The following is a 23,830-nucleotide window of genomic DNA, read 5'->3' on the forward strand; positions in this document are numbered from 1 at the left end:
CTCATACAATATAAAAAATTACACGTGGCTCATAGATCTTCATGTACAATCTAAGACTACAAAAGCATCAGAAGGAAACAGGAGAAAATCTTCGTGTCCTTGGTCAGGTAAAGATTTCTTAGCTACGACAACACCATGATCCTAAAAGAAAAACAGGATAAGTTGGACTTCATCAAAATGGAAAACTCTTCCTCAAAAGTCACCATTACTAAAATGAAAATGCAAGCCGCAAGCCAGGAGAAAATGCAAAACAGATCTGATAAAGTTCTGATCTGTGTATATCTGGAATATACAAAATCTCCAAACCCAGTAATAAGACAAACAACCCAATGAAATAAAGGCAAAGATTTGAACACACTTCACCAAAGAAGACATATGAATGGGAAATAAGCACATACAAATGTGTTTAACATCAGCAGTCATTGGAGAAATGCAACTTAAAACCAGAATGAGGTAACACACACACACACACACACACACACACACACACACACACACACACAAAAACTTGGCAATAGCAAGGGCTTGGCGTTGCTCATGGAAATGCAAAATGGCACAGGCACTCTGGTTTCTTCAGAAGTTAGACATGCATTTATCATATGACCCAACAATCCTACTGCTAGATATTTACCAAGAGGAATGAAAACTCACGTTCACATGGAGTTTATAGTAGCTTTATTTATGATTGCCACAAACTGGAAATAACCCACATGTCCTCCAGCTGGTGAATGGGTGAATGCATGCTATGGAATACTACTACGCGGTAGAAAGAAATGAACTACTGACATCTACAGCATGGATGCATCTCAGATGCATTGTGGTAAGTGAAAGAAGTCAATACTATCTGAATCTACGTATTTGATATCCTAAAAAGACAAACTTACTGAGATAGAAAACAGATCAGTAGCTGCCAGAGGTTGGTGGGCTCAACAAAGGAGATAAGGTAATTTGGGGGATGCTAAACTGTTGTGTATCTTGACCGTGGTGGTAATTACGTGACTATAAGTTATATCGAAATTCAGAGAACTCTACATTAAAAGGGTGAATTTTATTATATGTAAATTATAACCAATAAACTTGATTACATTAAAAATTCATAAGAGCAAGTAACTTACATTTAAGGCACAATTACATATTATGCATTCTAAGTACCAAGGAAGAGATAGTACCCACCTAACCTAGACAACTCTATAAACTCAATGAAGTAAAAAATTACAAAGCTAATCAGTATTTCTTTCTTATTTCAGAACACAGCTCCTCCCATAATTCATAGTATTGTGTTCTTGATGAATAAAGAATCAGCATTTAGGCCTGACAAGGATGGAATAATTCAGGTAATAGTTTCAGACCCTCAGCATTAGATATGACTCTGAGTGATGCATACAAGTAAATATTACAGTACCTACATGAGATAAAACAAATGGGAAGCTTCATGTAAGTTGTGACTGCATCCATATAAGAGCCTGAAAACCCATCTGTGATTCCCTAATTATTTGCAGGAGCCGTACAGAGCAAAATATCAGAAAACTTGTGAAAATCTAATTTTTCTTATCCACCTCATTTGTTTTCCCTCCTCTTTCTTCTTGCTTCTTTCTCTTTTATCTAAAAACTCTTTATTATGCCTTGAAGGGTTTTTTGCTAGGTATGGGATTCTGGCCTGACAGTAGTTTTTTGTTTGTTTTTCCAGCACTTTACAGCTGTCGTTCTGTTGTCTTCCGGCATCCATAGTTTCTGATGAAAAGTTTGTTGGAATTCAAATAATTGTTCATCTATAGAGTATGTGTCATTTTCCTTTGGTTCCTTCCAAGATTTTCTCTTTCTTTTCAGCAAATTGACTATAGTGTGATTAGGCATGGTTTTCTTCATATTTACCCTGTTAGGTTGGGTAAACTTGAAGTTTTAAATTTATGTCTATCACCAAATTTAGGAAGTTTTCATTCATTATTTCTTGAAATGTTTTTTCTGCCTCATTCTCTCCTCTTGCTCTAGGATTTCAATTACACATACTGATATTGCCCCATAGGTTTTTGAGAATCTTTTTTTTCCCCCAATTTTTTTCTCTCTCTTCTTCAGATCAGATTGTTTCTGTTGATCTGTCTTCAAGGTCACTAACTCCATACTCTATTCACCTCCATTCAGCTGTTAAGCCCATCCAATGAATTTTTAGTTCAGATATTGTATTTTTCAGCTATAAAATTTCTGGTAGGTTTTAAAATACATTTGCTCTGTCTCTGCTAAGATTTCCTATCGTCTCATTAATTGCAAGCATTTTTCCTTTATACCATTGAGCATAGTCATAATTGCTGCTTTAAAGTCCTTCTTTAATAATTCTAACATCCAGGTCTTTTCTGAGTTGACCTCTATTGATTGTAATTGCCCTTGAGAACAAGTCACATTTTTTCTGCTTCTTCATACGTCCAGTAATTTTGTGTTGTATTCTGGACATGTGAATGTTCTATTGAGTATTGTTCAATATACTGACTCTGGATTCTATTACAAACCTTTAGTATGCTGTTAACTTGGTTGCACTTGAACTGAAAACTGCCCCCTGTGTAGGTGCAGCTCATTTCTTTTTGCCTTCAGCTGCCCAGAGTCTTTCCCATGCATACTTGGTTCAGGGTCAGCCAGAGTCCTGGGTAGGGTTTACATATGACTGGAGCTCCCTTTCCCTGGCTTTCCACCTTGTGGGACTCAATGTCCACACTCCTCCCTAGCTCTATTTTCTGGATCTTCAGGCCAGAAAGATGCCTGTTTTCTATCAGAGCCTTAGTCAATCCAGTCTCAATGTGTTGGCATCCCACCTTCAGGCCACAGCCATGCAAACAGGGAGCTCACCCCACACTGATCCCTTCATCCACGTTTCAGTTGCCTTGCTCACTAAGTCTGGCTTTGTTCACCCTCCAGAGCTTTCCAGTGGTTCTTATACTTTGTCTAGAGTCATCTGGGAAGGGCCAACTCTGCCCTCTCAGAGTGACGCATCTCTGATTCCTCACTATCTCTTCCTCCTCTTGCCCATTCCCATCTCCCCTGTTATCTTGCCCTCTCTTTCTTTTCGATTTTTCCATTTTTTGGTCTTAGTTGGAAGCTTTCTATCACTCTCTCTGCTGCCTTTTCCTTTCATTCTCCACACCTTCATTCCTATGCCCAACCACATGCAGCCCATTAATGCCACCAGCACTGGATCCTAAACCTGCCTCTCAGCCCTCTTGGTGGTAGTTCTCCCAGGAGTGAGCCATCGCAGTGGTCTTTCCGATGGATGCCTCTGTGGCCATAACCAATAAACACTTCTCCTTGGCAGTGTGAGGTGGTGGGCTCCCTGAAGGCCTTGCACAAACTTGTTGACAGCTCCCAGCTGACCGCAGACCTCGATGGCTCTTTCCCCTACAGCCACAGTGACTGGATCTGCTTCCGTAGGGTAAGGTGCAACTTACAGCCACCGTACCTGCCAGTGTCCTAGGACTTCTCCTCATGCAGATATTTTTACTCACACCTGAAGCAGGTGTCCCCACCCTGAGTGTCACGCCTGTCACAGCTGCCATTCACAGGCTGTTGGACAGCCACACTGTGGCAGGCTTGGGAGTGCCACTGAAGTCCAACCCTGGGTGGGGAGGGTGCTGCACCCCAGTGCATCTGTGGGCACTAACTGTATTATTGTCTCTTACCTCTACCGCCACGGTAGAAGCTGGAGCCCTTTACCACAAACTGTGAGGATGCCATTGTTTTCCTGCAAAATTCAGTCCGATCCCTAAACACCCACAGGACTCTAAGCACAGCACAGGTAGGTTCTCATGTATTTTGTTTTTTATTTTATTTTATTTTATTTTATTTTATTTTATTTTATTATTTTATTTTATTTCACAGGTAGGCAGGTGGGAACATAGAGGCTTAGCCAAATCCACCATTCTTAGCAGAGATTTTCAAACCCTTTTTGATTTGTAAATCCCTTTCACTTAGCAAAAGACTTCCAAAAAACCCACTTCCTCCCCATTGTGACCAAAAAAATCCCACCATGCCCAGAAGAGAAACAGCACCACTATATTTGTTGGTGTGCCACCGAGACCTGAGTGATTGCTACTGGGACACAGAAGTGGACTGTCCAGAAGGACCTCAACGGCCCAGAGACCTGGGGCTGAGATGCCTTGGGCTTTCCAGGGTGTGTGGGTGAGGTCTGTGCATCGCTGTCCAAATGCCAGGCTCTCCTGCTGCCAAATTTCAAGCTTCCCTCCTTTCTCTTGCCCCAAGTTTCACCCATCCTTGGGTGAGAGCATCTGGGGCTCCGTTGCCTTCCTGCTGGGGCCCATGTCAAGTGTGGGCACGGCCAGCCCACCCTGCTTTCAGCTTGACTGGTAAACACGGGAGTGCGGGGCACACTCCAACGCTCCTCATGGAGGAGGCGGTTCTATGTATGCTTCTCCCACCCCGTGCAGGAGGTCACAGACCTAATCAGCCAGCACAAGGAGACAATGAAATGTGTGCTGGAAGACGCGCTGCTGGTCGCCCTCCGCTTGGAGGGTGGCACTGTGCTGGCGCGGCTGAGGAGGGAGCAGCACGGTGCCGGCCAAGACTGCCGGTGAGTGTCTTGCTGGGGCAGCGCGTCCCAGGGGTGACGCCTGTCTCTGCCACACGCAGCGTCTCCCAGCTGTTCAAACTTCCTTCCTTCTGGCAGGCACTCTTTGGACGGGAGCCTGTCTACACTTGTATCCTCTAAGGAAAAAGTAGCAGGTTCCTTGGAATGCTCAAGTGGAGGGCAAAACTCATCATAATGGGATTCAGGGATTCAGCAGTCAGAAGTCCTGACCGAATGCTTCTCTGACTCCGTCCTGGGGTGCCACTCGTTCGCTTTTCCCTACCCCTACCACCTCGGAGGCACCTGCACTCGTGGCTCCTGGGCTCGTTCCTGTTCCTGCTGTGGCTGTGGACCTCCTTGGGGCATTGTTTGTGTCAGATGCGAGGGATGCAAAGAGGGCGGTTGTGACTCTTTAACTTGGGGTATGTTTAGCATCGTAACAAGTTTCAAAACTGAAAATGCTGGATCCGTTTTTCTTTTTTTTTAAAGATTTCTTTTTTTTTAATGTTTATTTATTTTTGAGAGACAGAGACAGAACACAAGTGGAGGAGGGGCAGGGAGTGAGGAGGACACAGATTCTGAAGCAGGCTCCAGGCTCTGAGCTGTCAGCACAGCTGTAGGTTGTCACCAGCAGCACGTTCGCTGGGCGATTGCCTGTGAACAACTAGTGGTCACGGGTTGCTCTCTGACACTCTTCCAGGGATGCCATCGAGGTTGCCTCCAGGCTGTACGATCAAGTAGACGAAGAGGTCCACAAGGTGGTCCTTGCCTCCAACAGGTGTCTGCAGGAGCTGGAGAGGCTACGGGAAGCGAGGGTGCTCCAGGAGGGACAAGGGCAGGTAAGTGCTTTCAGTCAGAGGAACCAAAAGAGAAAAACGTTTTGAAACCCTGCACCTGAAATAACCGATGTTAACGTGCAGTGTGTTATAATCCGGACTTTTCTCCGTGTACATATGCATGTAAAAGCTTTTCAGAAGCCTGCACACATTCTTGCTTAAATCCTTGTGCTTTTGTCAGCCACTCTTTCCATGTAAGTGAATGTGACACAGGAGCCCACGCACAGCCAGCAGTCAGTGTAAGGCAAGGCCAAGAATGGCTGGAGGCCCATGTGTCCCTTTGGGGCAGTTAGGGTTGGGGGGATGGCCACTGGCAGGGCATCCCCAGGCTCAACCCCCAGCAAGCACAGTGGCATGTGGAGGCCTCCCGTGGCTCCGGCTCTCCTCATATACGTCAGTGACTGCATTTTCGCACTTCGTGATCGTTTGCTGTGGACAGGTTCCTAGGCTTGAGACGGCTGGGTCAGGGCCCACAGTGTCTGAGGTTTGTACACATTTGCCAAATGGTCCTGCAAACAGCCTGCCCAATTTAGATTCTCAGCAGCAGCCTGGAGCACCCCTTCCTCACTGAAGTGAAAAGAAGTACCTCCTCCTTGTTTGCATTTGGGTTTCTTATGCTAGAGGTGAACTCTTTCTTCATCTGTTTATTGTTATTTTTACTTATTCTCTAAAAAATGGCTTTTCCCTGCACTGGCCAATTCCTGCAGGTCAGAAGTTTTACTACTAGGCATATTACTCACACTGAGCCTCCGATTATGTGGCAAATGTGTTCCCCAGCTTGTCATTGTCCCTCAACTTTGCTTGTGATTGAAATAGCTTTTGCTACCTTAAGGTCACAGAATGACTAATATAGTCCATCATAAGACTTTCATGGTTTGAATTTTCCCAATTACATCTTCCATCCAACCAGAATATTTTTCATGAGGTTGGAGGTGGGATCCCGTCCCTGAGGGGCCTCTGCTCCATTGATCATTTCCCACTCTTCTGCCCAGGGGCTCTCATGCCGCTTGTGTTTGTAAAAACCCAGATTGGACATTTTTCTATATGACTCTGTCCACAAAGAGTGTGTGCTGATCTCTCTTCTCTGCATGTGCATCAGTGTCACTAAGTACGGTTATGTGGCCTTGGATCCAGCCCGTCACCACGTTGGTGAAAACCTCTTCTTGGGCCCCTAACAACCAGGTGTCCTTGGCATTGCTATCTAACGAGAACATGCATGAAAATAAAGTCTTAACCCCCAACGTGTTCACTGTTCATGAGTGATCTTGCCACGGGATGCTGTGTGGTGCAGGCAGGGCCACCATCAGCCCCTCCGGCTCCCACAGGCAGCCCCTCAGGGTCCTACTGCCACCAGCCTGAAGAGGATTCTAGGGTATGGTTAGCATAGTAACAAGTTTCAAAACCGAAAGTTCTGGATTCATTTTTCTTTCTTTCTTTTTTTTAAAGAAGATTTCTTTTTCTTTCTTTTTTTTTTTTTTTTTTTCATAGTAACAAGTTTAAAAATGGAAAGTTCTGGATCCTTTTATCTTTCTTTCTCTTTTAAAAAAGATTTCTGTTTTTTGCATAGTAACAAGTTTAAAACCAGAACGTTCTGGATCCTTTTTTCTTTTTTTTTAAAGAAGATTTTTTTTTTTTTGCATAGTAACAAGTTTAAAAACGGAAAGTTCTGGATCCTTTCTTTCTTTCTTTCTTTTTAAAGAAGATTTCTTTTTTTTGCATAGTAACAAGTTTAAAAATGGAAAGTTCTGGATCCTTTTTTCTTTCTTTTTTTTTTTAAAGAAGATTTCCTTTTTCTTTTTTTAATGTTTATTTTTGAGAGAGAAAGAGAGACAGAGTATGAGCAGGGGAGGGGCAGAGAGAGAGGGAGGGAAACAGAATCGGAAGCAGGCTCCAGGCTCTGAGCTGTCAGCACAGACCATGAGATCATGACCTGCGCCTGAGATGGCGCTTAACTGACTGAGCCACCCAGGCACCCCTGGATCTATTTTTCAGTGGATCTTAATCTCCATTTATAAACCATGAAAAAGTTACAAATCTGAGCCATGGAGACTTGTGGTCAACTCTCTTCAACCAGAGCATGTCGATTCCCATCCACAGACTGAAGGGAGCGTGTGTGTAAAAGCAGGGGCCACGGATCTTGTGGCGTGGCCTCCGTTGCTATGCAGCTGCTTCTGATTTATTCAAGGTGCACCGCTTGTGTGCATCAGGATGGGGTGTGCGGGCTGTCGGAACCAGGTGAGCCAGTGCCTGAGTGGCATCTGCTGCTTCCTGTGTCCCCACGATCACAGAGCTGGACTCCTTCACATGGTTAAAAATAAAGCCTTGTTTTTCCTACATAGATCAAATTGTGGTTTGAAAAAGGAGAGAAATTCCTGGCCTCGTGGAGCTGCTCTGTCTTGAGAACACGCAGCAGCGGTGGGGGTACTAGACCTTCCACAACAGGCTGATGGCATGCACACAACAGAGGACACACACGCAAGAGCAGAGTAAGCACCAGGCTCATGCTGGTAGTTTGCTCCTTGGACGACTGCAGTATTGTCAGAAATATTGCAGCTGGTAGAGAACAGCTCCCAAGGCACAGGGAAAGCCACCCTGGACTTGAGAAGGTGGCTGCGCACCGTGTCCAGCTGGGCTGAGCAGAGGGAGGGGGAGCTGGCCGGGGGGCCCACCTCTCTGACTTCTGGGAGGCTGTGAGAGACCCAGCGGAATCACCTCCAGTAAATCTGCATGTGCTGTGGACATTAAGTGAGCACCGTCCCCTGCAGGCCTGAGTGGGTCAAGCTCTGAGACAGCTGGCCAGCATGCCCCAGCACTGCACCCCAGGCTCTCAACCACCATGTGAGGAGTTTATTTATTGTACCAGGCAGAGAGGCAGAACGAACATGTGAACTCTTCTCCGCTTACCGGCTCAGCTATAAAAGTCCACTTATTGCCAGAGACCCCCAAACAGTCGCTGCAACACAGCCCATGGCTGGAAATTCACCAGCACCCCAGAATTGTCTGGCTGTTAGGGCTGCCGGGGCCAGAGCCCTCAGGAGCACAGCTCCTTGAGTGGGATCCAAGTGGTCAGGGAAGGCCAGGGCAGGGGTAGGAACTCTGTCCCTCCCACTGCCACGGCCTCTCACACCCGTCAGAAGTGTGGAATCGCTGATTTCATGGTCTGTCCAGCCCTGGCATCCCGGGGCCCTGGGACAACCCCACCTGCTGCTCTTGGGGACTGTGGAGGACTCAGACCCCTTTGAGCTCATGCACAAAATCATCTTGCCTACTCTTGGGCTGAGTCTGGCCAGCAGCTGCCTCTGTGGGCAGAGGGGTCTTCCCCTTGTTCTGACCATCTGGCTCTCCCTGGTGCTATCTTGATATGGAGAACCTGGAGAGCAGAAGGAGCATGACCTGGGTTCACTTGAGCTGTTCATCGGCTACATGAGTTCGGGTGGGGCCGACAGTGCTCCACTGCCCTGACCAGCACCCTCTTTGCTGTGTAGGTGGATGGGTGGATGCCGCAGTGTCTGGAACACCTGGGTCCCGAGCCGGTCACTGAGTATCCGAAGAGCTGTCACCAGGAGGCCACAGAGCTGACTGCGTGGAGTTTCCCCGGGGCGAGCACGGTGGAGGCAGGCCTGGGCAGCTGGCGGGCACTGCCGCAATGGCACAGCTTGTGGCTGCAGAGCCAGCAGACTCGACTCTGCTTCCAAGGGGCCCTTTCTGGGGCTCCCCCCGACCCTGGGGCCCCACCTCTGAGCCCGAGCCCCCTGCAGTACGAGCTTCCCCGGGGGGCTGAGAGGAGGCACTGTGAGCCTTCTTGGATCCCCCACACTGATCCGGAGGGCCACACTGGGGAGCGTGCCCAGCTGCTGCCCGGCCTCCCTGAACAAGCCGCTCTCTGCAGGCAGGAGGGTGAGCACCCGGCCCCAGACAAGAGCCCTGCCTGCTCCTCCGAGCCCATCCACACACCCACAACCCACACCAAGAAATATCCCCTGAAGAAAATTATGAGGAAAACACAAAGCTTTGAGGTTCCACAGCTTGACGGTGGCCCCCGGGACTCCCCCTGGCCAGGCCACACTGGGGTTTTCATCAGGGGCCTGGAGGTGACCAGCACTGTGGCCTCAGAGAAGCAGCCCCCACCGAGGCCACATGCCGAGAGCCCCCTGGGTACTCGGACCCGGAGTCTGTCCTCTCCCTCCAGGATCCACCCATCCGAGGAGGACAGGAGGAGGCAAGCAGGAAGGTGAGGTGAACGTCCTCCAGCCTTTGGGCCTCGCGGTCAGTGGGGTGCCAGAGAGCTGAAGCCGCTAAATGCACTTTCGCAAAATAGTAAATCCACAAACATCTCTCCAGGCATCTTGTCCTGTCCAGGCAGCACACTTGTGTTCGATTTTAGGCAAGATGTTTTTTACCTCCTGTGTTCAGGACGGTCATCGAAAACTGCTTCCTATTTCGTAGCCCACCCGCTCTCATCATTTGAGGCCAATTATAGAAAATCACAATAAGCAAATCACACCAACAATGTGAACAAATTACCTTAAGAATTACTTTGGAAAAAAAGAAAAGCCTTTCAGCGTTGAGGTGAGAAGTAGGTGTGTGCTTTTATCCATTGCCCAAATGGAGATGTCTGTATTAACTTGTTAAATGTTTAAGAAGATATTTGTAAAAACATACTTGTTATTCACGGTAGGATTAAAAAGTGGGCAAGAACTGTGCCCCATGCTAAGGACAGGCAGTGAGTCTCACCGGGCACCACAGCCTGCCCCTCGGGTTCTTAGTCCATTTTTATAGTGAGCAGGGTGGGCCACAGGTGGGCTGTCGTGGTCTTCCTTGCCCATTTGGTTGGCGGACGTGTTTCCTCCTCACGCAGAGAACACCTCTGACCCGAGACGATCACCGAACACCCTCCTAAAACGCACGTCTATGTTTCAGACTCCAGGCGGTTACAGTGCACGTAGTTCAGGGAGGAACCTTAGGCGGAACAGGAAGGTTCCATTGGGGAGCACATGAGGTGGGTCTCCCTGGGGGTTGGGATCCCTGGGAAGGCTCCAGGAAGAACCACTCTCCACCTCCCCGGAGCTCATCTGAAAGCTCTCGGAGGCACAGAATGCCCTCCACTCGCTGAGAGCCCCCCTGGTCACCTGCAGTGGACGTCCTCGGTCTGGAGGGAACAGGTTTGGGTAGCCATCCTGCCTTGCCCCTGGGGACGGGTACCCTCTTCCACCTTACATGATCCACGGACCCACCAACCCAAGGTTCGGTAGCAGATTCCACGGCACACCAGAGACGGAGCGCTTCCTCCTCAGGCAGGAGAGAACATGTAACCCTATCTCCCATGAAAACCCTGGCCCTTCTGCCAGTTGTCCAGATACAGTTCCTGTCACTTGGTCCATTTCCCCACATCTCTCTAGCCATTATTTCCTAGAGAGTCAATTTCCAATTAACTTGTTCCAAACCCCCAGACCATGCTAGTTTTGTTTCTGAGTATTTAAGGGTGCTTATACTGGGCAAATGTTGACAGGTGGTGTGCTGTGGGTACTGGGGCCTTGGGTTGACTGGGGGCACCTCCAGGCCACATGTCCCAGCAGTACCACGAGGTCTGCGTGCTCCCAAGCAGCCAGCACGTGCCGCCCCCTGAGAAACAATAGGTATCTGTAAATCTGTTATGTGAGTGTGATAAGGAACAGGCACGCCAGCTGCAAATGGGGTGCATTCGGCAGCATTTCTGACCACAGGCGTCTTTCCTATCATTGGTTGCTTTTCATTGTTTTCCATTTAAAAAAAACAACAAGTAAATACAAGTAATGGCAAAAAAAGATCTACCAGCCCCCATTAGTATTATCGAGATTGAGTAATGTAGGGAGGTTGCTGGCAGAATGCTGTCAAACAGGGGTAAGACTTTTGTGCCTCATTACTAGCAGGGTGGGGCTCCCAGTTCACCAGCTCTTCTCGGTGCCTCCAGAAGTGCTGTGTGCAGCAGAGACATGGCCCCTGCTTGGACCACACCAGCAGGAGCCCAGGGAACCCTCTGCATGGCAGGGAAGAGTCAGCCTCCCCACTGCTGCCCTCCTTTGCTCCGTCCTGGGCCCACCTGCTCCACATCTTCTACTCCAGCAGCTTCTCTTCGGCCTCTGGGTCAGACGTCTCTACAGCATAAAGCTGAGTTTTCAGAAATCCCTTCTGGTAGGTTAGCAGTCCGTGTGCATCAGAAACCCTCTTCTCATAAATCCTCACCACAGCCTTCTATGCAGTGTTCAGATCTCCCTACTCCCAGAGCTCTCCATGCAGAGGGTGCCAGAATCAAGCCATCTGTGAATGAGAAACCTCACAACTCTGGGTTGGAGTTAGGGGGCCTGGGAATCTCTCCTTTTCACTTTCCGAAAGGATCTTTTGTCCCAAAAGGCCGTGATCAATAATACAGAAATGTTTCGTGCAACCAGTTTGTTTTTAATCACGCCCCTGCCCCGTTTTTCTCATCTCATTCATCACGTCAAAGGAGCAGCTCCAGGGAACAGAGCACACTTGACAGCATTCGTTGCTGAACAGAAAACTTAATCACAAAGGTTCTCCTGCCCACGAATAGTCATGTTTATTCCTCTGGGTTTGCAGAGCATTCTGTTTCTGTGTGAAGCAGCAACAGCGCGGACGAAGGGTCTCTCGAGGCCTGGCGTAAAGCTGTGACCCGTGCACAGCTGAGTGGCCACCTGCTTCTCTGTCTTCCAGCAGCCGACTGCAGCACATAATGGCCGAGATGGTTTCCACAGAGAGGGAGTATGTCAGGTCCTTAGGATATGTCATCGACAACTATTTTCCAGAAATGGAAAGGACAGACCTGCCTCAGGACCTTCGAGGGAAGCGCAGCATGATCTTCGGGAACCTGGAGAAGCTCTATGACTTCCACCGCCAGCATTTCCTCGCAGAGCTGGAGCGCTGCCAGCCCTGCCCCTTGGCAGCGGGCCGCGGGTTCCTGAGACACGTGAGTCCCTCCCTCCTGGGCGCTGACACCAGTGTGGTAGACCGAGGTGCCATCAGCCCAGGTCGCCCTTGGAGAGGCTGGGTCTCGTGACGCCCACGTTTCGGATCCTTTGGATCTGTCTGCAGACCAGACATAGGCAATGTGTCACTAATAGTATGTAAGACCTGCCAATAAACAGATGACCAAAATAGACAAGACGCTTGTGGGTCTGATCGTACTGGATATTTTGCTCCGTGTCCCCTGAAGGCACCCTTGGCTCCCCCAAACCGTATGACACTGGGGGCTTCACCTGCATCATCACCCCTAATTCTGTCGAAAGCCCCACTTCTCACTTAAGGTAATTGGCCAACAGCACCTCCCCCAATCAGCTTGCTTCCTGTACTTAGGAGCCCCCCTGGTCCCCCTGCAGGTGGAGCCCGGGCCAGCCCAGGGAGCTCCGAGCCAGTCCAGTCGGACTTTTGACAGAGGTTCATGGAGTGTGCACGTTAACTCGAGAAAGGCTGCTCTCTCCTTGATAAGTGTCTTCTCAACAATGAATATGGGATGTCTCCCTATCTGCGTCTTTAATAAAATTCTTAATTCACTCTGAAAAGAAAATGCTTTCGCCAAATTACCAAGTAGTGTTCTAGGTACTGGGGACCTAGTGGCATCTGTGTTGTGGGCAGATGAGACACTGACCTCAGCGTTATTATGTAAATTACCACAACAGAAATGTCCAAGGATGAAAGAAATCCCATGTGGCATCTTGTTTTAAAATTTAAGCTCAAGTCAGTTAGCATACCTTGTAGTCTTGGCTTCAGGAATAAACCCTGCTTACCCGTCGCTTACATACGACACCCCATGCTCATCCCAATAAGCGCCCTCCTAGCCCATCCCCCACCTACCTACCTCCAAAATACCTCTCTGTATTTAAGAGCCTCTTATGGTTTGCCTCTGTCTCTTTTTATCTTATTTTTCCTTCTCTTCCCCCATGTTCATCCGGTGTGTTTCTTAAATTCCACATATGAGTGAAATCATATATCTGTCTTTCTGTGACTGACTTATTTCACTTAGCATAATACCATCTAGTTCCATCCACATTGTTGCAAATGGCAAGGTTTCATTCTTTTTGATGGCTGAGTAGCATTCCATTGTGTATATATACCACGTCTTCTTTGTCCATTCATCAGTCAGGTGACATTTGGGCTCTTTCCATAACTTTGGCTACTGTTGATAATGGTGCTATAAACATTGGGGTGCATGTGCCCCTTCGCACCCGCACTCCCATTTCCTTTGGATAAACACCCAGTAGTGTAATTGCTGGGTCGTAGGATAGTTCTATTTTTAATTCAGCTATTTCTAAGAAGGTGCTTTTAGCCGTAAGGTGAACTCTGTTGCTTTATATGATCGACAACGGTGAGAATTTTACCGGTTGACACAACTTTGGTTCTTGACCATTAAATGAACAAAGGCTCTCCATGCCCCTTCCCAGGCCAGCCTCATGAGGACTCCCTCTCCCTCTTCCCCCAAACCCTATATGGTAAAGACCGATTCTAGAACTCTGGCCCCGAGCCAAGCAGGCCCCGCAGGCTGGGAAGCCTAGAAGATTGTAGTGCAGCACCGAGGCTCCTTCTGTCACGCCCACAGGGGGACTGAACACGGAGGGTGAGCAGAGAGGCATAGACTCTGACCCCAGCCCCCGACTCAGATGCATGGTGCCCTCCCCTTTTGCAGGAGGAACAGTTTGGCATGTACGCGCTTTACAGCAAGAACAAGCCCCGGTCAGATGCTCTGCTCTGCAGCCACGGCAACGCCTTCTTCAAGGTCACCCCCCCCACCCCGCGAGCCGCGCCGCCCCCCACCCGGCCCAGGGGCTGACCCTCTCACCCTGGCCTTTGCAGGACAAGCAGCGGGAGCTGGGAGACAAGATGAACTTGGCCTCCTACCTGCTGAAGCCCGTGCAGCGTATGGGCAAGTACGCACTGCTTCTCCAGGACCTGGCCAGGGAGGCCAGCTGCTGCCCTGCCTGGGAGCAGGAGCTGGGCGAGCTCCGGGCTGCCGAGGGTGTGGTCCGCTTCCAGCTGCGCCATGGCAACGACCTGTTGGCGATGGATGCGGTCCGAGGCTGTGATGTAAGTGCCCTGAGGCCCTGATGGGCTCTCATGAGTTCAGGAAAGATGTGGCCTGGTGTCAGAACACATCCGCTTCCCTTTGGGGAAGTCTCCCGAAGCTTGAGAACTCTCAAGAGGCTGGCAGGCGAGGGGAGCAGAGAGCGGCTTCCCGTCCAGGTGACTGGAGCAGCAGCTGCAGGGTGTGAATGGCAGGCCATCTGTTTATTAGGGCTCCTTGAGGACAACTGGATGCATGGAAATGTGGGCCATCGGGCTTGGGGCAAGCCAACATTGGCTCGTCCCATGCTGCCAGCCTCTCTGCTGGAGTGCTGAGGGCCGGCATCCATGCCCCACCCCACCACAGTAGCATGGTAGGACCAGCAGAGGCAGAAGAGGAGCCCTTTCTCTGGCAGAGCCCCTTATGTCTGACATTCAGAGGGACAGCCCCAGAATTCCCAGCACAAAATGAAAATGTGGGTGCCCTGCTTAAAAACAGCACTAAGAGTTTCATGAGCAGTAATCTGAGCGCGGGCCCTTCTGGCCACCATGATGCAGCACAGCCCCCAGGCCACCACCCATATGGATGTCCTCCTACTGCCAACGCTGGGCACCTGCAAGGTGAGCTGGCCTGTGCGTGGGCTTGGCTAGGGATGTGCCCACGTCCTGCCCTGCCTCTTCAGCCACGCAGACTAGCAGGAGCCCCGACCCTGAGGGTTTGGCACCAGTTACAATGTGTGGGTTTTTCCCCCACACATCCGAGCAATTCTCAGATACCAGCTGGATGTCCTATAATTCAACTCAATGCTGACACCATCTGCCTGGACATAGCATGAGACCCCCACAGGTGAAGGGCTCCCCTTCCTGTGGCAAAGGTCAGAACCCAGAGAAGCAGTGTACTTATGACCTCACCAGTGTACCGTAAAGGGCACAACTCAGGAACAGCCAGATGGAAGAGAGGCACAGGGCCAGGTGCATGGAAACGGGTGCAGAGCTTCTGTGCCCCCTCTGAGCGTCTCACCTCTTCACCAAGCAGTAAGCTCTCAAAGCCTGTCTTTTGGGGTTGTATGGATGCCTCATTATAGGACTCATTGATTGAGTCACTGGCCGTTGGTGATCAATTTCACCTCTAGCCCCTCTCCCCTCTCCGGGGGCCGAGGTGGGGTCAGGTCAGGTCCCACTGTCCCTGAGGGAGGCTGGTTCCATCTGCAGGTAAATCTGAAGGAGCAGGGGCAGCTGAGATGCCAGGACGAGTTTATCGTCTGCTGTGGAAGGAAAAAGTATCTGAGGCACGTCTTCCTCTTTGAAGACCTCATCCTGTTTAGCAAGACCAAAAAGGTGGATGGAGGCTACGACACCTACATGTACAAACAGTCCTTCAAGGTAACACGCCTGCCTCTCACCGGACGCCGCTGGGTGTCAGGTCCTGGTCTGCTGGGTGTGAGCAGGGACACGTGCTATCTGTTGTTTTCTGTGATTCTGTGTCTGGGCTTCGAAAACCTCAGACCTTCAAAAACTGCAAGGAGACACTTGTCCTTTATAGTTCCATGTACTGGTTCAGTGGCTGGAAAAAGTCTCCTCAGTCGGAAACTCCATTTCAGATTTTGGCATGTCTATAGGTGTGGCCCTCACCTGACTGAGCTTCTGAGCTCCTGAGAGGGTCCCACAACCACAATGCCTTACCTGCCCATGCCAAGGAGCATATCAGGGAGGGTTCTGTAGTCCCATCCGGTGTGGCAACCACAGAACCTTCTAGTCTGGCCTTCCTTTCTCCAGTGGGGGAACTGAGGCCCCAAGAGGGAGCCATTGCACATGATTGGAACCCGGTTCATCCACTGGGCGCCAGGCCTGCCTCATCCCTACCATTTGATGTCTGGGTGAAGAGACTCCCAACACTGAGGTGCTGGGGTCAGTCAGCCGGGGAGTGGTCAGTTGGATCAATGGTTGCTGATGCGGCTGCCACTCACTGCTTGTGGTGCAGACAGCCGAGATTGGGATGACGGAGAACGTCGGAGACAGTGGCTTGAGGTTTGAGATCTGGTTCCGCAGACGGCGGAAATCCCAGGACACCTACATTCTCCAGGCCAGCTCTGCAGAGGTCAAGACAGCCTGGACCCACACGATAGGGCAGATCCTGTGGCGGCAGGCTCTGCGGAACAGAGGTGGGCAAAAAAGGGCTATCCAGAGCCAGCTCTGTGTCTAGGGGTCTGGCCTTGGAGTAGAGGTTTGGGGCCAGGGGTTAGGGGCTAAGTTCAGGCCAGGGGTATGGGGTCAGGGGTTGCGGTCAGGGGTTAGGGGGTTGGACCTGGGTAGGTGCTTGGGGCCAGTTTGGGCCAGGTGGCCCTTGGAGAGCTCTAGGCCCAGGTGGCCCCTGGGAGGCCCCTTCAGTCAGCACCATTTATGTGGAAGTGGCTGGATCCTTCCATCAGCACACAAACACGTATTTCCCCTTTACTCATGTATAAACAAGACCCCTGTCCCCACACCACGGCAATTCCAGAGATGTCATGACAAAGCACCATGCCCTCCTGGATGATAGCACACTGTTGTCTCCCTGAAGGTGAGGGACCTCTTCTGTAAGGCCCTATGCTCCATGTGCCAGGACCCCACCTAGGTTTCTGCCCGACATGCTCCTGGTCTGGATTGATGGCGTTGGGTGCAGAGCATCAACAGGTGTGGTGTCAAAGCCAAGCCATTGCTTGGAAAATGTCCTACCTGCTTCTGTTTTAGAGCTCAGAATGCAGGAAATGGTGTCAATGGGGATGAGCACCAAACCGTTCGTGGACATCCAGCCCAGCGATGCAGCCATAAGTGATCGGGCCGTCAAGAAGGGGGCAGGTAATGTGGCCTCAGCCCTCACTCTCACTCTGTTCCGCTGACTCAGACTCAGGTCCTGGCGCTGACTGTGGGCCCCAAGGGCCAGGACAGTGGGCTGGATGAGTGGTGGTCACATCATGCCTGACATGACTGCAGTGAGAGGGACCTGGTCAGTTTTCAGATGGCCATTTCATTCTCGAGTCTGGACTACGCTTTTGGAGCCAAAACCGGACCGACCTGCTTTCTGTCCCCTTCCAGAGTCATGGACGCGAGCACCCATAGCCGTGCCCCCCTGTGACCACGCCACCTCCTTTAAGAGGCCACACTCTACCATCTCAGACAGCAGCACCTCCTCCTCTGGCAGCCAGTCCTCCTCTGCCCTGGGGCCACCGGGCCTGCATGCCACTGCCAGCCCAGCCCTGCGGAGCTCTGCCTCCTGCCCCTGGCCGTACGACATGCGCACCTGCTTCGAGGAGGAAGATGAGCTGGAGCAGGAGACCGGGAGCCAGCCTTCCATGAGTGAGTGTACTTAGCACTGGAGCCTGCACGCCCCGGCCTCTGACAGCCGGTCCTGGGGGTGGGGGGGCAGTTCACGGGCTCATTGATCTCCCTTGCTCCTCTGTACTTCCAAAAGTTTTCAAACGCATTCTGATTTTTCTTTATAAAGAAAAATTTGTTAAAAAAACAAACACCAAAAACGTTTACTTCCACCCAAAATGAGGTAATAGGGGACAGATCTAAAACAAGCAAGCGAACAAAAACAAGACGAAACAAAACCTAAACAGACAAAAGATGAGAATCAAGATTTTGAGACATAGGACATCCAGCACCACAGGTAGTGACCTGAGAGGCAGGAATGTGATGTCACACATTCCTGTGATTGGTCCGATTTCTGCCCTGAGAGGGGTGCAGTGAGGGGAGCCTGCAGACCCCCAGTGGAGGAGGACAGACCAGCGGCGCCCCATGCAGTGTGAGCCCTCTAGGGTCTGGGCCCAGCAGAGTGCTGGTCAGCACCGCACCTGAGGAGGCCGCCCAGGCCTGAACCTCTGGGGGACTAAAGAGCCTCCCACGGCACAGACAGCAGCAGCCCCATCCCGGGGCGGCTGCAGGTCCTCGGAAGGGCTTGCTCAGGGGAGGGCGTTGGACTGAAACTGCTGCTGAGCTGCCGGCACGTCACGGATGGAAGACGTTTGCCGGTAACCTCACTGCATCCTACAGCAAACCTCAAGGAGGTTTATAGGGTCACAGAAACATCCAGCAGCCAGCAGGGCAGACTCACACTGTCCCGTACCGGGCCTGCAACGATGTAGGAGACAGACCACGACAAGGGCAGTAATCAATCAGGCAACGTCAGCTGGAACTGACGTGACTGTTAGAATCACCGATCCTGGTGGTCACGCCGTCATCCTGTGTCTCTGCTGTCCACCACGTTAAGTCACAACAGGGAAGATAGGGTGGACTAAGCTTAGCAAGATAAAAGGCCACAACGCCCGAGGTGAACATGTCACTGGGTGGGGTTGCCAGAAAGTAAGACTTGACAGAAGAAAAGGTTAGTGATGTAGCAGTAGAAACTGTCCAAAATGACACAGAGAATCAAGGAAAAAGAGCAGTGAGCTGTGTGACAACTTCGAGCAGCCTGACAAACACGTACCAGAGTCCCCAAAGTGGAGGGACAACAAAACTCTGAGGGAACAATGGCTGAATATTTCCCTGACTTGATGAAGGGTGTAAACCCCAGGTCCCAAGAAGACCCCTGAACCCCAAGCACACAGAATGCGCGTTGTAAACTGTGGAAACCCAGTGATGACAGACATCTTGAAAGCAGCCAGGGGAGCCGGCGTGTTCTGTGCAGAGGGACTTCTCACGGCGGACAACACGTTGGGCTGGCATTGTCTGACAACCATCGAGTTCAACGTGACAGATGTGTCTTTCAGGAATAGTGAAACAAAGCGAAACAACATGCTCGTGCATATGAAAGCTGTAACTGTTCCTTACCAGCAGACTCCAAGGAGAAGGGCAGTGACACGGGGGGGGGGGGGGGGGGGGGACAAAGGCTGAAGAAAGGAGGGCTCTTCTGTTTAAATCTCTGTAAGAGACAGTGGCTGTTTGAACAGCACAGTGTCAAGAGAACACGGGGTTAACACGCCGAGGCCATGGTGTCTGTGTACATAGAACGTATGGAGATGTGGCGGTTCTCAGCTGTGTGGTTCTATATGATTGCTGAGGTGTGTAATACCACCAGGGACAGATTGTAAGTCGTTAGGTATACATTATAACCCCAAATGACCCCTAATATAACAAAGCAAAGATTTGCAACTAATATACCAACAGCGGAAATAAAATGGAACCCTAAGAAAAGCTCGATCCAAAAGAATGTAGAAAGAGGAGGAGAACAGAAAGACTAACGAGAAAATAGGGACAGAGGCTCAGCGTACCCGTGACCACAGGAGTATGCACGGGGCACAAGCAGCCTTCTGTGACTGACACACGTGTGCTGTGCAGACCGTGTCCATGCTGTCGGGCCTCACGGCCACCCACATGGGTCCCCCCCTTGTCCGACGGCGCACTGGGAGGCCTGCATTCTGAGAGCGCCGGCCTCCACGTGGAGGGACGGGTGTGTTGGCTGGGCCCACGGTGGTTGGTTTCTCGTCTCCTGTGTGTGGGGAATCACCACACACATGGTGTGGAGGGTCACAGTTGTCTGGTTTTCCACAGAAATCCTTCCCACAGCCCCAGTGAGGCCCTTCCTCGGCGACACTGCCTGGGACACACGTCCTCCCAAGCCCCCATTGTGCCACCATGACAACACCTCCAAGGGCACCGCTGACCACAAAGGCATGTCTGCCCAGATGGAGGCATCGTGCCTGAAGCCTGCTGGGGGTGCCCAGGTGTGCCAGGTGCCCCGCACCTGCTCAGAACAGCAGCAGCCACCTTCGTTGGGCCTGTGCTCTGGGCGGGCCCACAGGGAGCGTGGCTGGGGGTACACCCACGTCGCCAGCCCACAGCCACTGCGGTTTCCTGGTGCCGCCCTCCCTAGCTCCCATGTGGGCCGGTGCATCTCCCAGTGAAGCCCAGGTCTGGAGGTGGGGCTCTCTTCTCCTGCGATGTAAGACTCAGGCAAGAGTCTGTGCGGGAGGGCTCTGCCCAGCCGTCGTCAGCTCTGTGCAGAAATGGCCCTGTGATCCCCACGCAGAAGTGTGTGGGAAAGCCCACACCGGCCACACGGAGGTTGTGCCTATGCAGCAGGGCCGTGGCCGTGGCTCCGCCTGTGGTGATACGGTTCGGGCCCCCAGCAGCCCTTTAGGGCCGAGCCCTCGTCCTGTCCTATTTATTTAAGCCGTGTGGCCCTTCTTGGGCCTCATTTTTTATTTTTCCCCTTTGACTGATGTGAGCCAGAGGCGTCCTGCTGGTGGAGAGGTCACCGGAGCACCTCCCTCCCTGTCTTCTCTGATTTCAGAAAAGCAGGGTCAGGAGACACTTGCTCATAAGGGTGTCCGCTTGCTCCGGCAGCACTGTCCCATCTGTTGTGACCCAGCCTCACAGTTGTCCCGTCATAACTCTGCGTGCATAACACGTGCCTCACTCTCTATTTACACGCTTCAGGGGGCCCTGAGTGCTGCGTGCAGAGGCAAGGGGGCCAGCCACCCCTAACCCAGCCCCTCTTTGCAGTGACTGAGTGCACATCGTTGGGGGCCGGTGGCCTCAGGCTCCCAGGGCTGTTCTCTGAGGAGGGCCCCCAGAGCACCTGCCCTGCTGTCCCCAGGAGGGGCTCCCAGCAGCAGCTCCACAGCCAGTTCACCACAACCGTGAGTACCCTCTCCTGAGACCTCCCTGTGAGAGGCCTGCCAGGCATGCTCAGGACCCGCCTGGGGACCCTGCTGGTGGGGCTTCCTGCTCAAGGGTTGGCCGCTCTTTGTCCTAGTCAGCAGGGGCGCCAGGCTACCGTTGGCAGCACAGGAGAGCCCGGACGCCGCTCAGGATGTTCACACAGGCACATCGCCCCGGAGAGGGCAGGACTGGGGTGACCAGGGCAAGAAGTGGGGGCGCCACTCAGACACAGAGCCCTTCTCAACCAACCTTCACCCAGCCCCGGGTCATATACCTATCCACTGCAGGAAGCACCATCCTGGTTCTGGGAGAACCCCCATTCCCCCCGACTCCTGAGAGCCATCCCCCAGTTCTTAGGAGACACCCCCATTCCCCCACTCTGTGAGAACCGTCCCCCAGTTCTGGGGAGACACCTCCATTCCCCCCACTCTGTGAGAACCGTCCCCCAGTTCTGGGGAGACACCCCCATTCCCCCACTCTGTGAGAACCGTCCCCCAGTTCTGGGGAGACACCTCCATTCCCCCCACTCTGTGAGAACCGTCCCCCAGTTCTGGGGAGACACCCCCATCCCCCCCGTTCCCCCGCTCTGTGAGAGCCGTCCCCCAGTCTGAGGGTATGCTGAGCCAAGAGTGTATGGAAGACAGGCCTTTGGCCCACGCGCCCTAGATTGCTGGTGATGACCGGTGACCTGGGCTCTCATCGGTGATTGCCTCCCCTTCTGACAGCGGTTTGACTGGCAGACAAAGCAGGCCCTAGGTGTGGGGCTGTCCCGGCTTCCCCTGAAGTAATGGGAGGGTTCTCTCGTCCACTGTCACCCTCAGATGCTGGACACGCCACCACCAGCCAGGGAGCCTGGGTGTCTCCGCCTTGTTCCATATGCTCCCACACACAGTCACGTGGCCGGACATTAACAGCCCCCCGGGAGGAGCACCCTGGCCAACGAGGCTGCTCCCCTGTTACCTCTGTTCCTGGACCAACCTCCCTGGGACCTCACTGCCTGTACCCCTGGGAACCACATGTCAAAGAGGGTGGCGTGGGGCTATTTCTGAGAGCTCAGGCATTCCTCCAAGAGGAAAGGGCCCGCAGACCCAGGCCCAGAGGCCTGGCCACAGAAGCTGATGGGGACCACTCCCACTTGCCCCAACCCCCGGACACCCCTTTGGAGTAGCTGCTGGGGAACCTGGCACCCTGCCCTTCTGAGAACTGGGTACCTCCCCAACACCCACTCATATAGCCCGTGCCCTGAGCCTTGCCCTGACCTCGCCAGTGCTGGCCCCAAGTGCTTCTTCTTTTTTTTTTTTTTTTTTAATGTTTACTTATTTATTTTTTGAGAGAGAGAAAGCACAATCGGGAGAGGCAGAGAGAAGGGGAGAGAGAGAATCCCAAGCAGGCTCCACACTGTCAGCACAGAGCCTGATGTGGGGCTCGAACTCACGAACCATGAGATCACGCCCTGAGCCGGAACCAAGAGTCAGTGGCTTAACCGACCAAGCCCCCCAGGGGCCCCTCAAGTGCTTCTTAAAAACGGATGTGTGTCCATGAGTCTGAGAGCACCTTGCAGGGTACGAGGCCTCGCGCAGCACCTCCCAGACAAGGACTCTGTGCTGTCCACGCCTCGGGCACCAAGCAGCTGGATTGGGGGGAGGCCTGTGGGGTACGAGTAACCACCCTCATTCTTTCCACAGCTGTGAGGTATTTGGATGAGACTCAGCCCAGGGAGAATCCCCGTCAGAGGGAGCAGAGGACCCTCGGCCCAGACCTGTGCCTGAGGTCTGGGAATGAGGCGTTCATGCTGGGAGCTCCTGATGCACCCCTACCGCAGCTGCTGGCCACCCCACCCTCAGCACGCCATGGGCCCTGCCTGCCTCGCCATCACCTGGCCTGCCTCCACTCCTTCTGGGGCTCCTCAACCCCAGTCCACAGGCTCAGAGGGCTAGCCGGCCCAGATCTCCACACCCGCACTGCTCTGAACTCCCCTGTGCTCCGAGGGCTGTGCCAAGGTTGGGGTGGAAACACACGGACCCCTGGTTCCGTTGGGGAGGTCCAGGCAGGCTTGGGGTCTCTCAGAGCAAGGTGGGCCCTCTGCAACCCTGTTTCCTGCAGTTCCAGGCCACACAGGCCCAGGGGCGACAGTCCCCTGGAGTAGCCCTCAGTGAGATGTGTCCCAGACACAGAGGGTGCCTCTGAGTATAATTGGAATGTTGGTTCTCTTTCCTTTTTAGCAAGGCATGTGTAGACAGTGGGGCTGCCAGTCACCACCTGTGGGCCTGGGTCCCAGGTTGGGGGGAGGGCACAGCAGCTAGGCCTGAGGTCTGGGGTGTAGAGAGCGCCCCAAGAGGACCACCCCTCTCCAAATGGAGCAGAATAATAATAAGCAGGGAAAGCCTAGGTAGACAGAAGACTTCAGTGAGTTTTCTGCTGCAGGTGTCTTCCCCACGAGACCCCCATTCTCCAGGCGGCAGCACCACCAGACCAGCCACCTGGAACAGGGGCGGGTGGACAGGCAGGGTCCACACCAGAGGGACTTTGCGACTTTGCGTTTCCCAGCTGCTTTGAGCTGTTTCCATTGTTACTTTGTTTCAGTGCTGACTTGTTCCGAACTCCAGGAACATAAATAAATGGGACCTGTTTTTCTAAGACACGGTGCTCTTACTTGGTTCTGTTGTGCCCAGGGACGTCACCAGCATGCGTCATCCAGGGAGCCTGGCTCCCGTGACTCTGCGGGGACATG

General features: G+C 52.2%; 1 protein-coding gene across 3 annotated transcripts in view; it reads left to right on the top strand.

The window, feature by feature from the left end:
* The window catches only part of PLEKHG4B (pleckstrin homology and RhoGEF domain containing G4B), an 87,505-nt gene extending 63,769 nt beyond the window's left edge, over nucleotides 1–23,736 (top strand). Inside the window, exons 8-22 of one of the 3 annotated variants that reach the window (XM_053906826.1) lie at nucleotides 1,248–1,334; nucleotides 3,299–3,415; nucleotides 3,680–3,778; nucleotides 4,428–4,570; nucleotides 5,268–5,406; nucleotides 8,889–9,634; nucleotides 12,115–12,367; nucleotides 14,081–14,170; nucleotides 14,248–14,478; nucleotides 15,667–15,837; nucleotides 16,436–16,616; nucleotides 17,185–17,292; nucleotides 17,530–17,790; nucleotides 20,941–21,077; nucleotides 22,785–23,736. In XM_053906826.1, the coding sequence (XP_053762801.1) occupies nucleotides 1,248–1,334; nucleotides 3,299–3,415; nucleotides 3,680–3,778; nucleotides 4,428–4,570; nucleotides 5,268–5,406; nucleotides 8,889–9,634; nucleotides 12,115–12,367; nucleotides 14,081–14,170; nucleotides 14,248–14,478; nucleotides 15,667–15,837; nucleotides 16,436–16,616; nucleotides 17,185–17,292; nucleotides 17,530–17,790; nucleotides 20,941–21,077; nucleotides 22,785–22,790 (2,769 nt within the window). In that variant the 3' untranslated portion in view covers nucleotides 22,791–23,736. The remainder of the gene's footprint in view (nucleotides 1–1,247; nucleotides 1,335–3,298; nucleotides 3,416–3,679; nucleotides 3,779–4,427; nucleotides 4,571–5,267; nucleotides 5,407–8,888; nucleotides 9,635–12,114; nucleotides 12,368–14,080; nucleotides 14,171–14,247; nucleotides 14,479–15,666; nucleotides 15,838–16,435; nucleotides 16,617–17,184; nucleotides 17,293–17,529; nucleotides 17,791–20,940; nucleotides 21,078–22,784) is intronic. The other 2 variants (XM_053906827.1, XM_053906828.1) reach the window with 2 other exon arrangements.
* Nucleotides 23,737–23,830: the final 94 nt, after the last annotated feature.

Source organism: Panthera pardus, unplaced genomic scaffold (assembly GCF_024362965.1).
Source record: "Panthera pardus isolate Hobbes unplaced genomic scaffold, ASM2436296v1 HiC_scaffold_2, whole genome shotgun sequence".
Taxonomy (NCBI): Eukaryota; Metazoa; Chordata; class Mammalia; order Carnivora; family Felidae; genus Panthera; species Panthera pardus.